This window comes from Cupressus sempervirens, chromosome 1, assembly GCF_028749045.1.
Source record: "Cupressus sempervirens isolate cs-2001-9-10 chromosome 1, ASM2874904v1, whole genome shotgun sequence".
Lineage (NCBI taxonomy): Eukaryota > Viridiplantae > Streptophyta > Pinopsida > Cupressales > Cupressaceae > Cupressus > Cupressus sempervirens.
In genome coordinates, this window is record NC_143118.1 from 713,745,216 (window position 1) to 713,765,524 (window position 20,309).

General features: G+C 38.8%; 1 protein-coding gene across 3 annotated transcripts in view; it reads left to right on the top strand.

Moving 5' to 3' along the window:
* Nucleotides 1-20,309, top strand: part of LOC149579949 (uncharacterized) — a 103,999-nt gene that overhangs the window by 23,115 nt on the left and 60,575 nt on the right. For 2 of the 3 annotated variants that reach the window (XM_089787919.1, XM_089787912.1), the window contains one exon: nt 6,296-6,434. In XM_089787919.1, coding sequence (XP_089644045.1) covers nt 6,296-6,434 — 139 coding nt within the window. Of the gene's footprint in view, nt 1-4,482; nt 4,549-6,295; nt 6,435-20,309 lie in introns of all 3 variants that reach the window. The other variant, XM_089787927.1, reaches the window with a different exon arrangement.

Genomic DNA, 20,309 nt, shown 5'->3' on the forward strand with positions numbered 1-20,309 from the left:
CACAACTTCAGTTGTCCGTACATCATCCTTCCCCCCTTACCGTACAGTGCCCTGCATTCATTGTACCCCACATCACCATATCTTCTACCGTACGACCTTGTCTTAAATACCATACAATACACACATTCCCTATTGTATAGTGCACCAAATCCCTACCGTACGACCCTTTTCACTTGCTCACCGTACAAACCTTCAGACCTTGTACAACCCACACAATCCTTCCGTACGACCTTTCTGTAGATCTTTCTTGTGGCCACTCAGTGGTTGTGACTGGTCATCATGCAACCTCGATGAATGGAACATCACAGTGGTATCAGAGCTTTTTGATTCTGCCAGCTTATGGAAGTGAATGCAAGTTTATACTTGAAGGAGAAGGCGAAATAACCCTATTGATAGAATGGCAGATCATCAAGATCCTATGGTAGAACTCATGAATCTTTTAAAGGAAACACTACATAAATTATCCAAGGGAAAGACAGCAGGAGAACAAAATGGGCATAGCGACGACTCGGTTTCAGGAAGGGCAAACTTTCAACCCTCTCACTCTCGACCCTTGATACCCATCTTCCTTCCAAGGACGGAAGCACCGCTCAAAGAAAGAGAGCTCACTTTTCAGGAAATGCAAGAAAAACTTCAGGAAGATTGGCAGAACGTGAATATGGAAGGTGATGTCTTACAGAGACTATGTTGATCTAAGAATGAGATATTTTGGCAGGGGAAATCGTGGTTATTTTAATGATGATCTTAGGAGAAAGATTGGAAAGGTAAACTTATCACCATTTGATGGATCTGGAGCCATTACCGTACAGTCATGGGTTCTGAAGGCAGATACCTATTACCAACTCAATCCGATGCCTGAAGAGGAAGCAATCAAGTTTGCAACACTTCATCTCGAATAAGTGGCGCATGAGTGGTGGCATCATGGACTGGTCACTCTTTGTCACGACCAAGTAACCTCTTATGTCGAGTTCACTAAGAGACTCATTGACCGTTTCGACGGGAAGGATCCTGAGCTAAACTTCAAAGATCTAGCTCAACTAAAGAAAACGGGCACGGTAGACAACTACATCATTGAGTTCCAAAGGCTGTTCGTATTAGTCACAGACATATCTGAAGGACGTCGAATTGTGTTATTCATGGATGGGCTGAGAGAGCCTTTGAGAGGCTGGATCAAAGGCTTGAACTCGTGTGTACTCAACAAAGCTATTAAGAAGGTGCGTGACATGGCCACATCTTCCTCCAAAACTCATGCAACTACACCAACACCATCCCCACAAGAAGACAAAGACAAGGAGCCAATTTAGAAAAACCTCAGTTTGACGAAGATTCTTGTCAAGAATTGTGGAGGAAAAAGCTCTATTTCACATGCAAAGAACCATGGGGACCTGGTCATCGCTGCCTTGGGAAGAGAAAGATTCATCACATTGAGGTGATGCCTGATGACGACGAAGAACAAATACCTGCAGCGACTAATGAAGAAATTACCCAACAGGAGAGAATAAATGCCCTGATACAAAAAGGGGGTTCCATTGCTACCCTCACTACAACGACTGGAAGTGGTATCTTCAAGGTTCGTGGCACACTTCACAGAAAATAAGTCCTAATCATGATTGATAGTGGCGCCACACTCAATTTTATCAATTCATCTTTGGTCACTAGTAAAGGCTTATGCACAGTTGAGCATGGAGGATTTGAGGTTAAGGTTGCGGGAGGAACCTTGTTACCTTGCACTCATGTGATCCCACGACGACAAATTTCCATGGGAAACTATACCATGACAGATGATTTCTTTGTCATAGATTTGGTTGATACTGATATCATATTAGGCATCCAGTGGTTGGAAACTCTTGACCAGTACACCCAAAGTTTCAAAAGGATGGACTTTTCATTCGAGACAGATGGCAAGAAGGTCTTGCTAAGAGGAATGTCAAATAAATGATCGAGGGTAGTCACAATCAAGAGGATGGAGGCCATTTTTAAACATGATTTGATCCTAGACGCTGCAAGTAAAAACTTGACAGTCAACACCTTATCCCATTCCTTGGATAATTGGCGGGCCCGTTTATTGGTCGAGTACTCCAAGAACACTTTTGCATGTCAGTTGATGGATGACTACATACGCAATGAAAGATACAAAGTTATTAATGACATCATTTACTTCGACGGCAAGATCTTCTTAGTACTGGACTCGGAACTGAAGAAGCTGATTACGGAAGGTTTCCTACAACCGGATTTGCATTCGCTTGAGGACAAGCAAATTTTGGGACGGGAGGACTGTAATGTTCCTGTCATAAAATAAATGTATTTAATTAAACTTTGTTAATGGGCCAATTGATTCAATATATCTTGGACCCATTTTAAATTTAATTGTGTCCATAGGTAGGTGTGGCCGTCAGCTATCTTTGTACACCCTCGGAAGGTTTACCCGACGCATATGTAAGCATGGCATGTAGGTAGTTGATGGTATGCGATTTGGATTATTTCGTTGTACTGCGAATTCCCGTTGGGATTCTCTGTTGTTTGCCAGTTCGGAAGTGAAAGATCTTCCCTTCTTGGCTATTCTAGTTTCGATGGGATTCAACCCTCACCCTATTCCATTACTGTAATTCTTGGCTCAGATCTAGCAAGTCGGAGCTTCATTATTGTTTGCAAGCTATTTATTGTCTGATATATATCTTCTGTGTTCTAGTTACTTCAATCTAGTAGTATCTGTGTGTTGGTTTCATGTAATTGGTTTCATCTTTTGCTGGCATCACGACCATCTCTGTACCTCTCCATTGCTCGTATAGCCTTCTACCTCAATCCGTACTTCCATCCCTTCACATCTTGGACATCTTACTTCATCATTGCCAATCTCCTAATCACCCTCCGTACGACCTACATTGTTGAGTGTACGGTCAGCATTATCCCTCCCGTACGACCTCTAGGATAATTCGTATGGCTATCGACTTGGCTTCCATTCCACACTGTACGACTTCAGTTGTCCATACATCATCCTTCCCCCCTCACCATACGGTGCCTTGCGTTCACCGTACCCCACATCACCATATCTTCTACCATACGACCTTGTTTGAAATACCGTATGGTGCACACATTCTCTACCGTATGGTGCACCCAATCCCTACCATATGACCTTGTTCACTTGCTCACCATACAAACCTTTAGACCCTATACAGCCCACACAATCCTTCCGTATGACCTTTTTGGTTGATCTTTCTTGTGGCCACGCAGTGGTTGTGACAGGTCATCAGGCAACCTCGACGAATGAAACATCACATGCACACCTCATGGGGGTGCTCCTAGGAAGTCCCTTAGTTGTTTTTTAGTTTTTTTGAGTTTTTTAGAGTGTGCGGCGGATGTGCACACATGTACACCTCCTTAAGGTGACTACCTTGTGTGATTTGTGTGTGTGGGGGATCGGACAAGTAGAGTAGCACGGAGCTAGAAGGTGCGGATGTGCGGTTCAACGAGGAGGCGAGAGCGGAGTGAGATAGAGGGGGGATCAGGGTCTTTTATAGGCCCCAGAAGATGCACACCCAGGTGGGGTGCGCAAGTGCGCACCTCCAGAGGGTGCGCATATGCGTGCCTCCAAAGAGTGTGCATGTGCACACCAGTTTTAAAGATGAACATTTGTCCCTGCTCTTTTTGACTGTGCCTGATTGAAGGCTAGGTTTGACCTAGACCCAAGGGAGGGTCCAAAATGTTCGGGGCTCCGGACTAGAAGCCTCGGAGGAGAATTTAAAATTAGGGGGTCCCCATTTTCTGAGTGAAAATGGGGCATGCTTTGTGAAACCACAACAGTCTTCATGAGGAAATAACTGGTGTGACTCCTGTTTCAAACGACATATTCAAAGGATAAGTATTTTGGGAGTTATTATTATTTGTGACCAAATTATTATTAAATCATTAAATGACTTAATATAAAGTTGTAATTTAACTTTATAATTTCACTTGAGTTGAGGGTTGAGTCATCATTGGAAGGGGCCATTTATTTAATTTAAGTTTTGGGAGAAAATGATTATCATATTATATTATTTCAAATTCAAATATGCAACCACAAGTATTGTTTGCATTTAAGAGAAAAGTGTGAGGAAGAAGCCAAGTTGCATTATAAAAGAGACTTCATGGAGAGAATTCATTCATTCTTGTCTATTACTTTTTAATGACTTGTGAAGTTTCTTGAGGTTTTGAAGGTTGAGAATTCTTGGGGAATGGTTCCTCTTGATCTGTGCATCAATTGTTCAGTTGCTATTGTTGTAAAACAATTGAATCACTGTTCTGAATTTAAATTGGGTATTTAATTTAGTGTTGTTGTATAGTGATTTGATTTGTAACTTAAATCTGATTTTGGTGTCAAAAAAAGAGGGTTTCATGTGTGAGATTTATTGCTGAAGCTGGAGTTGTTTGAAGATAATTTACCTGAACAGCTGGGTGCCACTATTCTACTGATGTGTGGTCATTATTACTGCTGCCGGAGTGCAGATTGAAGTGCTGCGATTATCCTTACTGGGTGGCTTTCAAGTTTACAGCTGGCGCGATTGCTTGAGGGTGAGATGTGGAGTCTCTTAGTAGCTTTATTATTGGGTTAGCTGCACTGCATATCAAATCTATCACTCACTAAGTTGGCACGGGAATTGACTTGGTTATAATGCTATATATATATCAGTTGCCAACAATATTTACATGTTTTCTATTCAATAAGTTAGATTGCGTGCCAATTGTTTGTAAACATGTCTATTGGTTGTAGATGCACATTTAACATGTAAAAATCCTATTTATGCATTCAAATGGTTAAAAAGGATTGCATTTCTGTTCTAATTCTATACTTGGATTTTTTAATAATCATTTGCAAGCATTTAAACTTCATTTAAAATCATTTCAAGCAAGCAAATACAGTCTGAAATTAAAGGACAAAAAGATAAAAGATGCATGCAAAGTGTTTGACAAAATGTCAAATATCTAAAAGTTAAGCAATTTGGTGTTTGTTGGAGTTAGAACAAGTTGGGGTTCTTACACCTGATTGTAAGTCCTATGGTAACAAACCCTTGTAATGCTGCCAACCAAATGAATCGTCTAAAAACTCGGCTCAAATGAAGACTCTGATTGAATTTCCTCCAATTTCAAATTTCAGTAATCTCAACTGCCTTAATTTCCTTCGAAGAATTACTGTTCCTTAAAGCTGAAACCTCAATGGAGAACAAATCACTTCCAAGAGGTCACACCAATTCCCAAAATTAAAAGCAAATTGATCATAATGCTCTTCAATTCATTTCATGGGATCCTTATGTACTTAATGCCAGACCTTGCTTCTGTCTTTTTAGACCATTAAAATATATTTTGCTAAAGTGGCAAACGATGACTTTGAATAAATTAGTTCATTCTCCTTTCATGAAAACAAACTTCTCCCAAAAACATTTAATTGGCATTTAATAAATAATGCATTTGCACTTTATACTTAATAAAAAGTCACCTTTGGTCTAGGCACTTAACAACTAGTTAAAACGTATGGCCCCATTTCAATGGTGAATTGACCCCTTCATTAAAGTGGAATTATAACCTTATTTTATAATGTGCCATAAATGAATAATTATTAATAAATAATTACTTTTTAATATCATTATTTTTCAATTTTGTCTGAATCAGGGAGTCAACCATAGCATCCACAACACATCTGACTGTCTTACTAAAAATAGGAAGGGTCCCTCTCAATCAACCACTGGATTACTAAAATTACTATGAGGAACTGCCCTAAAACCCATACAAATGCCAAGTTTGAAAAAACTAAACTCTGGAGTAGAAAAATAACCCATTAATTGACCAGTTCTTTGCCTCAAAGGACCCTTTAATTAACCCCATTAGCCTATGAGGGTTAGGAAATAGGCTTATCCTTTGAAAGTTGATGCTTATGAAAACAAGGACATTACAAAGTCACCATGGTTACTTTTAATGGATGGTCATCCCTTTATGTCGATATGGATTTGTAGACGTCTATTTGTGGATTCTCACTTGATTTGAACTTTCTCTGTAGAGCCTAACCTGGGTTTTATGGTTAAGGATTTCAATGAATTAATGCATGACTGTGAATTAATTACTGGCTTAACACATGTAATTTTGATTTTAAAAGGTAAACACTGGCTTTAACATTAGATCTTTTAGAATGCAGTCTTCTATGGTTTTTATAGGTTATTGAGTACTTAGTCATAGAGTTTTGCAAATTGTTTCCTTATTTACTCTTATCCTTCCTATCTTATGAGCTATGATTTTGGTGGCTGTCTCTTGTGTGTTTACTTGATAGATTTACTGTCAATCCTCGACGTCGAATAAGACAACATAATGGAGAAATTAAGTCAGGGGCACGAAAAACTAAAATGAAGAGGCCATGGGAAATGATTTTATGTATATATGGTTTTCCTTCACAAGTTTCTGCACTACAGGTAATCTTTTAATTGTTTCACTTATGGGGTTAAATTATTTGGTATCTTTCATCATTGTTTTTGATACAATGATATTATTTCCAGTTTATAAAAAAGGAAATCAACACTATATCTAGTTGGCACATAGAATTTTGTGAAGATAATTTTTCTTATGTTAATATGCTTCCATTCTAAGTTGCTGGTTTTGGTATGGGATCAGATACGAGATTTTCACACGTCAGTGCAAATTTTTTTCCTTGGGTATGGTACATTTTGGTACAGCAGAAATTTGAAAAAATATCAAATTGAACACACTTTTGATGATACTTTATCATTGATTAATGGCAGCGAAAGATAAATGCCAATTGATAGTAAATATCAATATTATGTCACAAATCATATATATCTAGGATGATTAAAATTAAAATCATCACGATTACAAATTTGAAATAACTAAAATCAGAAATTTGTAGAATTGTCTTCAATCTTCATCAATCATCAAAACTATCTAGATCAAGGTCATTGTTTGGTTCAACATCATTTGAATCACAACTGTGCCTTTACTACTAGGTGCTTCATGTTTAAGAGTCTCATTATCATCATCTATGTTGACTCTAGCAAGCTTCGCAATGGATACATCCCAGTTGGTACATGCAAATGTTTCATTGCCCCTTCCTTGTAGTGTTCTTTCTTTTGTGATATAATGTAATAACCCCAGCTGGATATATCTTCAATAAACACCAATTATTTTTTAACTGAACAGTTGTTTGATGTTTTGTCAAACAGTTTGCAAACAAACTTTGATATCACTGTTAAAGCCCAACTGACTCACATCAACAACCCAGCTTGAAGTGTTGCCAATGCTTGTAATTTGAAGCTTCTTAGTTTTCCTTTTTATGCTAAACTTAGTAATATTGAATTGTGGAAAGCATACATCTTATAACATGATAAGTTGCTAATGATATATGTTCACCTTAGCAATGCATTTGCAATAATGGAGCTTACACAAAACTGATTAGTTCAATGTCATGAATCTTCTTACATTAAATGCTTGCAAACTGTTACTCTAATGCAATTGAGAATTATAATATTTAAGGAAAGAAAACCTGGTAATCATGCGGCAGATTTGCTTGAAGGAGAAGGCTCCCAATTTGCAGAAGTATATGCTAAAATAATGTCCAGAAAAAGGCCCTTGAATTCTCAATGCAGACCCCTTAAACTTGATCACAGGCTCACTAAATCTGTTCGCAGCCCTTGTAACTCAACAACAGCAGCCTTGGGTATGATAACATGCCCAACATCTGCAATTTCTTGGCTTCCAGATTGCCCAGATTGAACAGTAATGACTGTGCCCAAGAGCAGATTATATAATGCATGAAATACTGATGAAATGTCACCAATTTGCTGGAAAGGATCCCATGCTACAGAAGACACTTGACACCAATGAGGAAAACAAGAAATGCTGCAATACAATATAATCTGTGTCTCCAGCAAAACCTAATGTCTTCCTACTTACAGGAGTCACAGAATTGGAAGACTCAACAATTCCCAGAAAATGCAAATATCAAATTCCAGAATTCCCTTTCACAACTCTCAGCCAAAGAACTCTTCTCAGCTGCAGCCAAAATAATATGAGAAGATATCCCACAAACAACCTTCTTTCAATCACAGTAGGAAACAGAAGAAGACAACAATAATGAACCTCAGATGTATTTAATCCACAATACCTCAGCTATGGATCAAATGTAGAGCCCAGCACCAAACCCTTATACTTCAGCAAGGGCACAAAAGAAATCATCAACCTTAGAAAAACTCACCAAATCGACAAAAGCAAGTTAGATAATCATATGTATTTTCCTTCACAATGAGCTCATATTTATAATCCCTTGTGGACAAAAGTTTCCCAAAAGAACTCAACTTTAGAAACTGTGAAAGTTTCCCAAAAGAACTCTTAAAACTTTCCAACCCAATTCATTTAATACTTGGCTTAGGCATATAATTAATTAAATAAATGACCCCTTCCTATGATGACTCAAACCTCAACTTAAGTTAAATTATAACTTTATAATAAGCCATTTAATGATTTAATAATAATTTGGCCACTAAAAATATAATAACTCTCAAAATACTCATCATTAAAATATGTCATTTGAAATAGGAGTCACTCCTATTATTTCTCCATGTGACCAAATACACTTTCCAAAAATAGAAAGGGTTCATCTCAATCAACATCCGACTTACCACAAATAGTAAGTACACAAAACTAAGACCAAATGAAGTCCAATATGAGCCAAACGAAGACCAACCTGTAGCTTACTGAATTGTGGAGAAGACAAGACCCTCCCAAGCTAAGCCACCGCCTCAGAAGACCCTCTATCAGCGACAATTAGCCTACGAGGATCACAATAATAGGCTAATCTTGTAAACTCCGATGCTGGCAATAATGGGGACATTACATATAAAATGCAAGTTGGAATGGAGATAGACTAGGACTTGTACTTTTTTTTTTGCAGCCAACTAGTTATGCTTCAACAAGTGTATATGTAAAGTCCCTTGATAGGAAGCTGCCAATTTTCAATGATTAAACATACATCTCAATCAGAATAATTAAGAAGCAATTGAGGATTCATAATACATTTGACAATTAGTATACTCAAGCTCCATATTCCCTATTGCCCTCCTAATCAGCATCCCTAAAAAGGATGGTTAATTACTTGTCCTTAGGGGCAAGTAGGCTTTCTCAAAATTTCCAGAACACACCCATCTCAGGACTTCTCCCTCAAGGTTTTATGTGATACATGTCCTTACCCCATCTTGGGATTTCCCCTATCTTGTGAAGAATTACTTTGCCTTTCCTGGATAAAACCAGCCTATCCTCTTACAGGTATTAGTGAGAGATTAAGGAATGGGCTAGGAGAGTACTAACTAAAAATGTATTATGAATTAGTATGAATACGTATGTATAAATAAAAGTACGGCCTAACTGTTATGTATATATATATATCTTATTTTTTTAATCATAAATGATACTAATGCTACAGATTATATTTCAGGCTATATGTAGGCTCCTTTATTCCTAATAGTATTCAAATATAATGTTCCATAGACCTGTATTTACCAGCTATCAATCTCAGCTTACTAACTTGCTGTTAACATTACTTGCTAGCAAGTAGTCAAGGACGATCTTTATTTGATACTTGTCCTCTGGAAAGACTTCAATATCTTTTGTTTATTGTTCTTTGATGTCTGAAGGAGGTATGAAAACTACCTTCTTATCCTGATGTCTTGACTGAGGGGTCATGTTGTAATGGACATGTCCTATACCCCTTCATAACCATCTTCGTCTATAACAACTTCTAAGTGCTTCAATACGGATAGTTTGACACATGTTATCTTTTCTTCAGCGGTTGGCTTAATTATTCCACATTGGTATTGCTCTTGGATTATCACACCTTTTGTTATGAGTAATTTTTTGTGCTCTTGCATTAGTTAGTGTTTCTAATCAGTAGCACATAATATTGTTTTTTCCTCCATGGATGAAGACAATTAATCACGTGTTTGATGATACTTTAGGTTGATGCAACCCCTTGATAAACGATACCTCTTCTGTTGACTTATGTCTTATTTGCTGTTCACACTTTATGTACTTTAATTCCATTCACTAAGTTTAGAGCATTGTATTTTTTTGTGTTTCGTTTCTTTGAATTTAACTTGGTTGTACCTAGAGAAACCATCCATCATAGATAGCAGCTCAAAACCAGTTACCTTATATAGCATTGCCTCCATGTTAGCTTTGAGAGAAGATATGTTTAATTTTCTGAAATTGATACACAATTTTTTATCCCCATTCTTCTTTCTAACAAGAACTAAATTAGATAAGGACGAAGGATAACTAATGGATTATATTATCCCTCTCTTTGAATTTGGCCGACTCATGCTACGTTTTGAGAGCTAGATTGGGATTGAAGTTTTTTTTTTTTGCTTGAAAAGCTTGGCATCTTGTGCGAGGGCTATCTCATTTTGAAAAAGGTCTTCCCTATATGACCAAGCAAACACAAGACTATAATTTTATTTGCTATGCATGGAAATGTGTGCCAAAGTTGTTTTCCTCTAAATCATTTTCATGCACAGAAATGGGTTTTAGCTATGCTCCTATTGGATTGATCAAATACATTTTGCAGAGCTCCCAAATCCTTGGGGGTTTATTTGTGATTAACTGCATGATTTTAGTACCAAAAATAGTTTTTGTACCATACATATTTTGAACAAAATGTTAAAATTGAATTTCCTAGCTATGATATTCATTAGTGCAGTTTACAAAATTGAGCAAATCACTATTATCATCAAGTACCTACAATTGATGGAAAATATCTGGGACTATGGAGTAATGCCTCATTAGCAGCTCAACTTTTGAAGCACCTGTCAAGATAATGTCCTTTGACTTGGTAGGTATTTTAGCTAAGAATTGTTCGCTATATTCTCTTTCCACTAGATCAATAAAGAGAGCATGGAGCAATTAGATAGAATCCAACACAACATTCCTCCATCTTCAAAATACAGTCATCTCAACTTTGATTGCATCTATCAACAAAATGGACCATCTCAAAACGACTTTTTTGTCTTGAAATTTATATGATACAACACAAGCTGCAAATCTGAAGAAGATTTTCAATCATTTTCCGCTTATTCTTGCTAGACTACCATATATTGTAGGGAGGAACCTTGATGTTTAATCTCATCCTAGCCTCCTCATTTGGCTGGATATTTGAAATATATCCCTTGTACATGATTCCTAAATTTGTCAATCAAATGGATTCCGTAGTGGGTTTATAAAGTGCCTGAAGGTCTTCTTGTTAGCAATACAAAGAAGTCATACATCAGTAGCAGGATCAATACCTTATCAATTCACTCCCAATCCATGGATATTGTCATCTCCCTTGTTGCTTTACTTTCGAGAATTGCTTGGTCATCATAAGCAATGAAACAAACTATCTTTGCACAATGAAGCCACTGCAAAGAAGCACATTTCAGTGTATTTGTTGTGACATGAAATGATTGACTACAAATTATTCCACTACTTTGGTTCTCATGATAATGTCATTGGTTTATAGAAAATCCTAAACAATAGATTGGCAGTGTATTGCAAAAGGTGTCCATAATATGCTTAGATGTTCATCTTCGTTCCCCCAAAATATCCCATGTTGCTAGCTCAAGTGATTATCTACATTCGATAGCTTAACCAATAAGGAGATTTTCTTAAAGAAGATCATCAAATATACATCTTTCATATGACCCAAAGAGTCTCTTGATTGAATAGACTTTATGTCCCCAAGGAGGATGCTAAAAATGTGGAAATCTCTAGTCACTGTCTCAAACATCATGTACTTCAACATCAATTCAAAGCTTCTTGCATAATAAAATATTTATAGCTATTCATAACTTTGCACATCATCATTTAGGAGGCATTATTCTCCATTCTAGGTGTGCTTTTGTACAAGGAAACCTAGCATCTTTTCCCTTTGATTGTTTTTTTTAAGCAATCTGGGTTCAATAAATTTAGATATATTCTTGATAGTATTATTGTAGTCAAACGAGCAGAATAGGCCATATGTTCTACAAAACAAGCCATATTAGTTAGAATTTCCATAACAAAGCCTATGTTCAATATTGACATAAGACAAGAGGGTGTGATAGAAGAGGAGCACAACAATCATTGCTCAATCAAAAAGGCTAAAGTAAAAATGAAAAACTAATAAAAACAAGCTATTACTTTGGTTAATAGAACAAGAGTGATGATTAGGTAGCATGATATGGTTAAGACTTCAAAGCATAATGAAAACATAGAACGAACGATAAGGAAATCTAAATGTGAATATAGAGAGGAACTTGTCATTGAAATCTGAAGCTAACTGTATTGGACAGAAGCGTTGGGCGCCCTAGTTTGTAGGTGACAAAGTCTTTGAGGGACTGTCAAAAATGCAATCAAGAAGTTTTTCACATTCATCTCTTGAAAATTTTGGTCAAAGTAGTAGGGTAGGAACATTGAGCACCTTATTCCAGGGGTTTTTGTTTTTGCATAGTTTGGCAGTATTTGTTAGTATCTACTCTAATTTTTTGTTGATTTTTGTGATATCGCATCTGCTCTTGCACACATAGAAAACGTGGAAACATTGTTTAGGGGATTACTTAAGTCAATCCCCCTGCTAGTGCTTCGACTTTCACTTCATAAGGATAGAGGCAATACAAATGATGTAATGCTGAATTGACATGATTTTACCTCAAGTATGAATTCCTTTCAAGGAATCTCATACAATGCTCGATGTGATGCTCATGAAGTTTGGCAATGTGTAAATGCATGCTTTCAACATGAAAAGACATAATATACTTGATCAACAATTTAATCAAGATTAACAATTTACAACACTACATCTAGCCCCCACTTGTGCAGGGGTAAGAACTATTACAAGGTAATTGGTAAATACTTGCTTATTAATAACAGAGACCGAAAGGTCAATTTATACAAAAGGAAGAGATGATGTTTCCTTAGGAAACGATCGTAAAGAATAGAAACATTCTATTCCAGAGAAAGCAAAAAATGAAAGCAAACTAAAGCTAAAGATATTTACAAGATAACCATTAACTAATAATAGACGTCTTATCTATTATTGTAATACCCTCCCTTAATGGTTAATCTATCTAACACACCAAGCTGTCCTCTGAATTTGACAAACTTATCAGGACCAAGAGGCTTGGTGAGAATGTCTGCAGTCTGATCTGAGGTAGGAACATACTGCAGATCTATAGTCCCGTCTTTAACCAGCTGTCGTATGTAATGAGAATGAACATCCACATGCTTGGTTCGTTCATGGAAGACTGGATTCCGTGCTAATTTGATAACGCCTTCGTTATCAACAAACAGAGTAGTCGGTCCTGCTGGTGACATCTGCATATCCCCAAGCATCCGACGAAGCCAGACAGCTTCACATCCTGCCTTAACAGTCCCTCTATATTCAGCCTCTGTAGAAGAGAGAGAAACTGCCTGCTGCTTCTTGCTGGTCCATGTGACTGCACCGGATCCCAAACTGAACACATATCCAGATGTTGACTTTTTATCGTCAATAGAGCCTGCCCAATCTGAATCTGTGAACCCACTGAGTTTAGGATTAGAACTCCGAGAATACAGAAGTCCATAATCAGAAGTGCCTTTCACATAACAAAGCACACGCTTTGCTGCCATCCAATGATCAGCCTTAGGAGCTGTCATAAAGCGTGAAATATAGCTGACTGCGAAGCTAATATCAGGCCTAGTAGCAGATAGGTAGATGAGGCTGCCTACTAGTTGCCTATACGTAGTATCATCAACGGAAGGAGAATCAGACTTGGCTGATAACTTGAGACCTTTCTCCATAGGTGTAGATGCAGGTTTGCAATCCTGCATTCGGAATTTGTCTAACAAGGCTCTAGCATATTTGGACTGAGAGATGAATATACCAGAACACTGTTGCCAAACTTCAACACCTAAGCAATAATGCATGAGCCCAAGGTCAGTCATATCAAAAGACTGGCATAAGTGTTGTTTGATTCCCTGAATCAAAGATGCCGAACTGCCAGTGATGATCAGATCATCCACATAGATAATCAGAAGGATGATGTCACTGTCAGTAGTCTTGATGTACAGATTTGAGTCTGAAGAACTCCTCTTGAAGCCTTGATCACTGAGGTACGTATCAATCTTGATGTACCATGCCCGAGGGGCCTGCTTCAAACCATAGAGAGCTTTTACCAATCTGAGAACCTGATGGTCTTTACCAGCAACCTTGAAACCAGGAGGCTGCGTCATGTAGACCTCTTCATGGAGATCACCATTCAGGAAAGCACTCTTTACGTCCATCTGATGGACCTTCCAGCCAAACTGTGCTGCCATGGCTAGGACTAATCTGATGGTGCTCATCTTTGCAGTAGGAGCAAAGGTCTCCTCATAATCAATGCCCTGATGCTGAGAAAAGCCCTTTGCCACTAAACGAGCTTTGTACTTATCCAAAGTACCATCTGATTTGTATTTGATTTTGTAGACCCATTTGCAGCTAATGGGTTTCTTCCCTGGGGGAAGATCAGAAAGGACCCAAGTGTTGTTCTTCAGCAGGCTCTGGTGTTCAGATTGCATGGCCTGTTCCCACTCTGGAATTCCTTTAGCCTCGGAATATGTTTGAGGTTCAAACACACTGTGAATGTTGGCCATAAGAGCAAAGTTAACAGAATCTATAGTTTTGCTCTTTTTTCGAGTAGTTCTCCCATCAATGAGCTCATCATCATGAAGATCAGCAAGTGTCTTAGCCCACCACTTAGGCCGGAGAGGAGAATGACCAACAGTAGTACTAGGAGATGCTTGATCAACAGGATCCTGATCAGAAGAATTTGGATCAAACTCAGGTGAAGCATCTTCAAAACGAGGTGATCCTGCAGGAGAAGCCAGAGGTGGCTGTACAGGTATCACTGGCAGGACTGGAGCTGTAGGAGCTACTGGAGCCCTCCCATCAGGTGGACCTAATGGAAGCCGAACTCCCAAATCATGAACCTGCATAGGCTGGTCTGCTGGATCAGGAACAGGAGAAACAGGCATGAATGGTCCTCGCTGCTCATCAAAGACTACATCGCGGCTGTATATGAGACGAGATGTCTCAACATCAATAAGGCGGTAGGCTTTGTGAAGACTGCTATATCCAGCAAGCATCAGTTTCTGACTCTTGGCATCCAACTTGGTGCGTGAAGCATCAGGGATCCAAACAAAAGCAAGAGAGCCAAAAACCTTCAGGTGACTGATTTTGGGCTTGCGACCTGACCAGGCCTCTTCCGGAGTTTTACCTTTGATCGCCACTGTGGGTGACCGGTTCAACAGATAAACTGCAGTGTTAACTGCTTCTGCCCAAAAACGCTTCGGAACATGTCTGTGTTCGAGCATGGAACGAGCCATCTCAGTGATTGTCCTGTTCCGACGTTCAACTACACTGTTCTGTTGTGGCGTGTGGGGTGTGGTGAACTGGCGTTGGATGCCATGTGTATCCAAGAAGCTGGAGAAAACATTAGAACAAAATTCCCCCCCATTGTCTGATCTAAGAGTAATAATAGATTTCCCAGACTCTTTTTCAACTAAGGGTTTAAACTTCTGAAATACAATAAATGCATCAGATTTCTTTTTAAGGAAATACACCCACATTTTTCTACTGAAATCATCTACAAACAACAAAAAATACTTGTACCCAAGAACAGGAGTGGCCATAGGGCCGCAAATATCAGCATGAACAAGCTGAAGTACTTGAGAAGCTCGCCAAGAATCGCCACTGGGGAAAGGTGTGCGATGTTGCTTCCCAGCCTGACATGCGTCACAAACTCCAAGGTGTTGGGTTTGAATCTCTGGCAAACCAAGAACAAGCTCATACCAAGCAAGTTGTGAGAGATAATGCACATTTAAGTGCCCATATCGCTGATGCCAAAGTGAGCTGATGGAAGATCGCCGAGCAGCCATAGCTAAGTCCTGAGAATCACCAGAATCAGTAAGTCTGAAAAGACCATGATCCTCAAGACCAACTGCAATAGTAGACTTAGTCGCCCGATCAGTGATGGTGCACTGATGTGAACTGAAGGTGACTGCCAAGTGTGGAGAATGTCGCAGCAACTGACTGACCGAGAGTAGATTTAGTTCCATCCCTGGAACGTAGTACACATCAAGGAATATGAGCTTCCTCCCAACAGACTGAATTTGAATGTTGCCTTTACCAACAACCGTGTACTCTTCTCCACCACCAAAGATAACAGAATCTGAATAAGGCTGGTAGTCAGTAAACCAGTCTCTGCGGTGAGTGAAATGTCGAGAGGCACCTGAATCAATGTACCAGGCAGATGACTGTACATGATTTGCAGGTCTTTTAGCCATGAAGGCATAAAAGGAAGATTCCACCTGCTCAGTGTGCTCTGCATTGTTCGCTTTGGGTTGCGAACCTGATTGCTTAGTCTGGGCAGCTAAGCGTTTCCGACATGCAACCTTCATGTGACCATACTTGTGGCAATAGTTGCATTGAATGTTCTTCTTTTTGGTACCATCGGATGCTGGAGCAGAAGACTTCTGCTGAGATGGTTGCTGAAACTTGCCCTTATCCTTCTGAAAGGATTTCGCAGCAAAGGCTTGCTCAGTGGAGGTGGAACTGGAGCTGCTACCGAACTGTTGTTTCCACCGATCTTGCTGAAGTAGCAGGGTGCAGAGATCAGTGAACTTTAGATCAACACCAGTAGATGTGATGTTGAGAGTCTCGATAAAATGCTCATAGGAATTTGGTAAACTCCGAAGAGTGATTACCACAATATCCTCTTCCTCCATCTTGCGACCGATGGCAAGTAACTGATCACGGATTTCCTGAATCCGATTCAGGTGTGCCTGGAGCGAGGTGCGCTCATCCATGACAATAGAAAACAGAGTGTTTTTCAGAAAGAAGGCTCTGGTCTTGTCGGAAGTCTCATGAAGACCTTTTAGATGTGTCCAGATTTCGGCCGCTGTCTTGCCGGATGGAATCTGAGAAAGCTGGTCATCAGCTACGGAGAGTTTGAGAAGCATTACTGCCTCTCGATTGTTCAGATCCCATGTATCTTGATCAGGACCCGGAGAAGTCGGACGCTGCTTAACACCCAGAACAAGTTGATCGGTGTTTCGATATTTGAAGATTGCGATGATGTGCTGCTTCCAAGTTCCATAATTGCGACCATTGAATTTGGAATTATGCTTGAGCAGAATATTTGTCAGAGATGCCATGGCACGTTTTTCAATGAAAAACTGTGAAAATCTGTGAAGGCACGTTCTTCGAGGCAAAAATACGGAAGACCTAAAAAAATCAGAGAATGACCCAAAAGAGAGCTCGAAAAACCCAGAAGGAATCTGCTGTCGTTTTCTGAATCCGCTGGCTCGAAAATTGAGGCACAAAAATCGAGGCACCCAGAAAAAACGGACGACAACCCAGTTGAGCTCTCGAAAAACCCACCAAGAATTTGCAAACAAAAAATTTTTTCGACCCCAAAAATTAGGGTTTCGAAAAAAAACGGCCCTAGCTGAGAAAAGCTTGAAAAAACTTCAGATTTCTTGATGAAAAATGGTCGAATCTGCTTCCCAGAGCACAATGACAGACTGAGACGGCTAAGAGCATGAAGATTTGATATAGAAACATGCAGATTTTCACCCCAAAAACGCGAGTCTCCAAAAAATGGCCACGATTTCCACGCGATATGCAGACCCGTAATTCGGGAATTTCTCCAAGCAAAAAAACCCTAGGTGGGTTTTGGAGAAATTAGCTGAAATAATTTTGGAAAAATTTAAACAAATAATTTCAAGAAGAAATTATAAATTTTTCCGAAAAAATTTAAGTATTTAGCTCTGATACCATATTACAAGGTAATTGGTAAATACTTGCTTATTAATAACAGAGACCGAAAGGTCAATTTATACAAAAGGAAGAGATGATGTTTCCTTAGGAAACGATCGTAAAGAATAGAAACATTCTATTCCAGAGAAAGCAAAAAACGAAAGCAAACTAAAGCTAAAGATATTTACAAGATAACCATTAACTAATAATAGACGTCTTATCTATTATTGTAATAAGAACATGTATTCATATACGTAAATAATGGTAAAAGGTCAAGCACACAATACCAGATAAGAGTTTAAGTACACAGATAAGATAAGATAAGATAAATTTATTAATGTCCAATGAAAGGCCAACAAAAGGGTGTAAGGGATTGCTAGAAACAAAGCAACAACCCAGCATATAGTGGGAGCACCAAACAGTATCCTGAAGAGAGCTATAACAAAAAGCAAAGAGCCACAGAACTGAGGCAAGAGTAAGCTACCAAACCAAACAATAGAAGAAGCTAGCTGGCCCAATCAAGAAACACAAATGAATGCTTAGATGCTTTAGAAAGATAGATTATAAATTGAACAAAAGATAAATTGATCAAGGCAACTTAAGAAAACAAAGATCAACTTCAAGCTTCACAACATAATGTTTGAGAAAACCTGCTTCATTATTCAATTCAGAAATTTTTGTATCTAGAAACACAAAGTTTTCAAGTTACAAGCACTTTAGCATAGCCTTCTTGTGTATTCATTGAGCTCTCTCCTTTATATAGGAAAAGAAGAGAGAGAAAGGCAGAGAGTAAAGGATAAACCCTTAACTGCCTTGACTTATTCTACCAACAAACTCCTAACTAACTTTGACTTATTCTAAGTTGTAAGCCTAATGTTGTTGCAACTTGATTACATGAAGCTGGTATACAGGTGCACATTTCTTGTATTTACAATGTACATTGCTTTTACATGTTATATGTCAAAACTTTTTATTTCTACAAAGCATAAGAAAGGAGTGCCCTAGGCACTTAGAAAGATCTTCTCAATGTATCCATGAACTCGTCAAATTTGTTCAATGATTCTTGTAGAGTTATTGCATCTGGTTCTATTGTGCTTCTTGAACAACTGATAACTTGCAAATGACATTTGCATTTTCTGCAGTAATAGTGCTACATTCTTTTATCTTGCTCTGGAGATCATGAAGTGAGAATCTATAGCTTGTGAGAGTATCAATCTCTCTAGAATCAAAGTCTTCCGCCCCAAGTTGTAGGCAAATAACTTCCTCAAACTTTGTTATGAGAACTCCCTCATCAATGAGTTCTCCATTTTCAATGATTATTGCACATGTCAGCCGCTAAAAACCATTGTGATCACATGCTCTTGATCTTGTAAACATTGTACTGCTACTTCGTCTTCAATGACTAGGGTTCGCAACACTTTTTCCCTATTGTCCATTAGATGCAAGGTATTGTGGCACATCTCTACTGAAGAGAAAATACCATAATCATGCAAAGCTTCTAAGTGAACTTCGCTCATAGTTTTCCACACAATCAAGTCCACATCAAGAGATTTAAGTTGATGAAATGAACCAAGAAGTTCCTCAACCTGTCTAATATATCTCTTCCATGTCTTAGTAGCCTTAAGCTATCCTTGATCACATCCACACCTTGGGAAATCAGACGATCCCACCAGTAGTCCATGGCTTTGGCTTTCTTTGAAATTTGAACTACATGTTCTAAAGATTTAGTTTTCACAGAGGAGGTCTTCATCTTCTCATTAGTGTCCTACAGTCGAGCATTCTCCACCTTAAGCAAGTTCTCCCTTTTACACAACCTATCATTCATTTGTGCAAGCATGTTGAGAGCATCATGTGCATCTTGTTGACAAGCCAATCGAGATTGTTTACCAAGTTCAATTGGGGTGAACTTATCACTAGTTTGCATTGACTTGACTAGCTTTCAACAAGAGGCTTAGCTTCCTCTGCATATTTGGTGTTGTTAGCAACCGCCACAATCCTTGATACTACCTTAGCCTTCTTGTTAACTACTGGAATGGTAATGGTAATGGTAATGGCTCTTTATGGTCATTACCTAGTCTCTTTCATGATGCAGTGGGGTCCGTTGATATTTTAGCCATCACAAAGACCCACAAAAGTCCCATGCGCCCTCATTTATGTCACCTTGGACACTAGTGGCTGCCAGTTTGCAGAGAGGAGGTCCGTATTTCTGGTGGGGTCCATGGGTCTGGAGGTGTTGCTTGTTTGATTAGAGATGATATCTTTAGCTCCACATCAGTGGTCCACTCTGATGCCTTTGCCAGATTCATGTGGGTCCGTATTGGTCATTGGAATCACCGGTAGAGGGACATCTTTCTTGTAGTTTGTTATTTTCCACCGACCTCTTCTCTATATGCCATTCATGAGGCTGACAGTGGGGATCCATTTGGTGATCTTCAGGAGAGTATCTCATAGTTTGCAGCTTTGGGTGACATCATTATTCTTGGAGACTTCA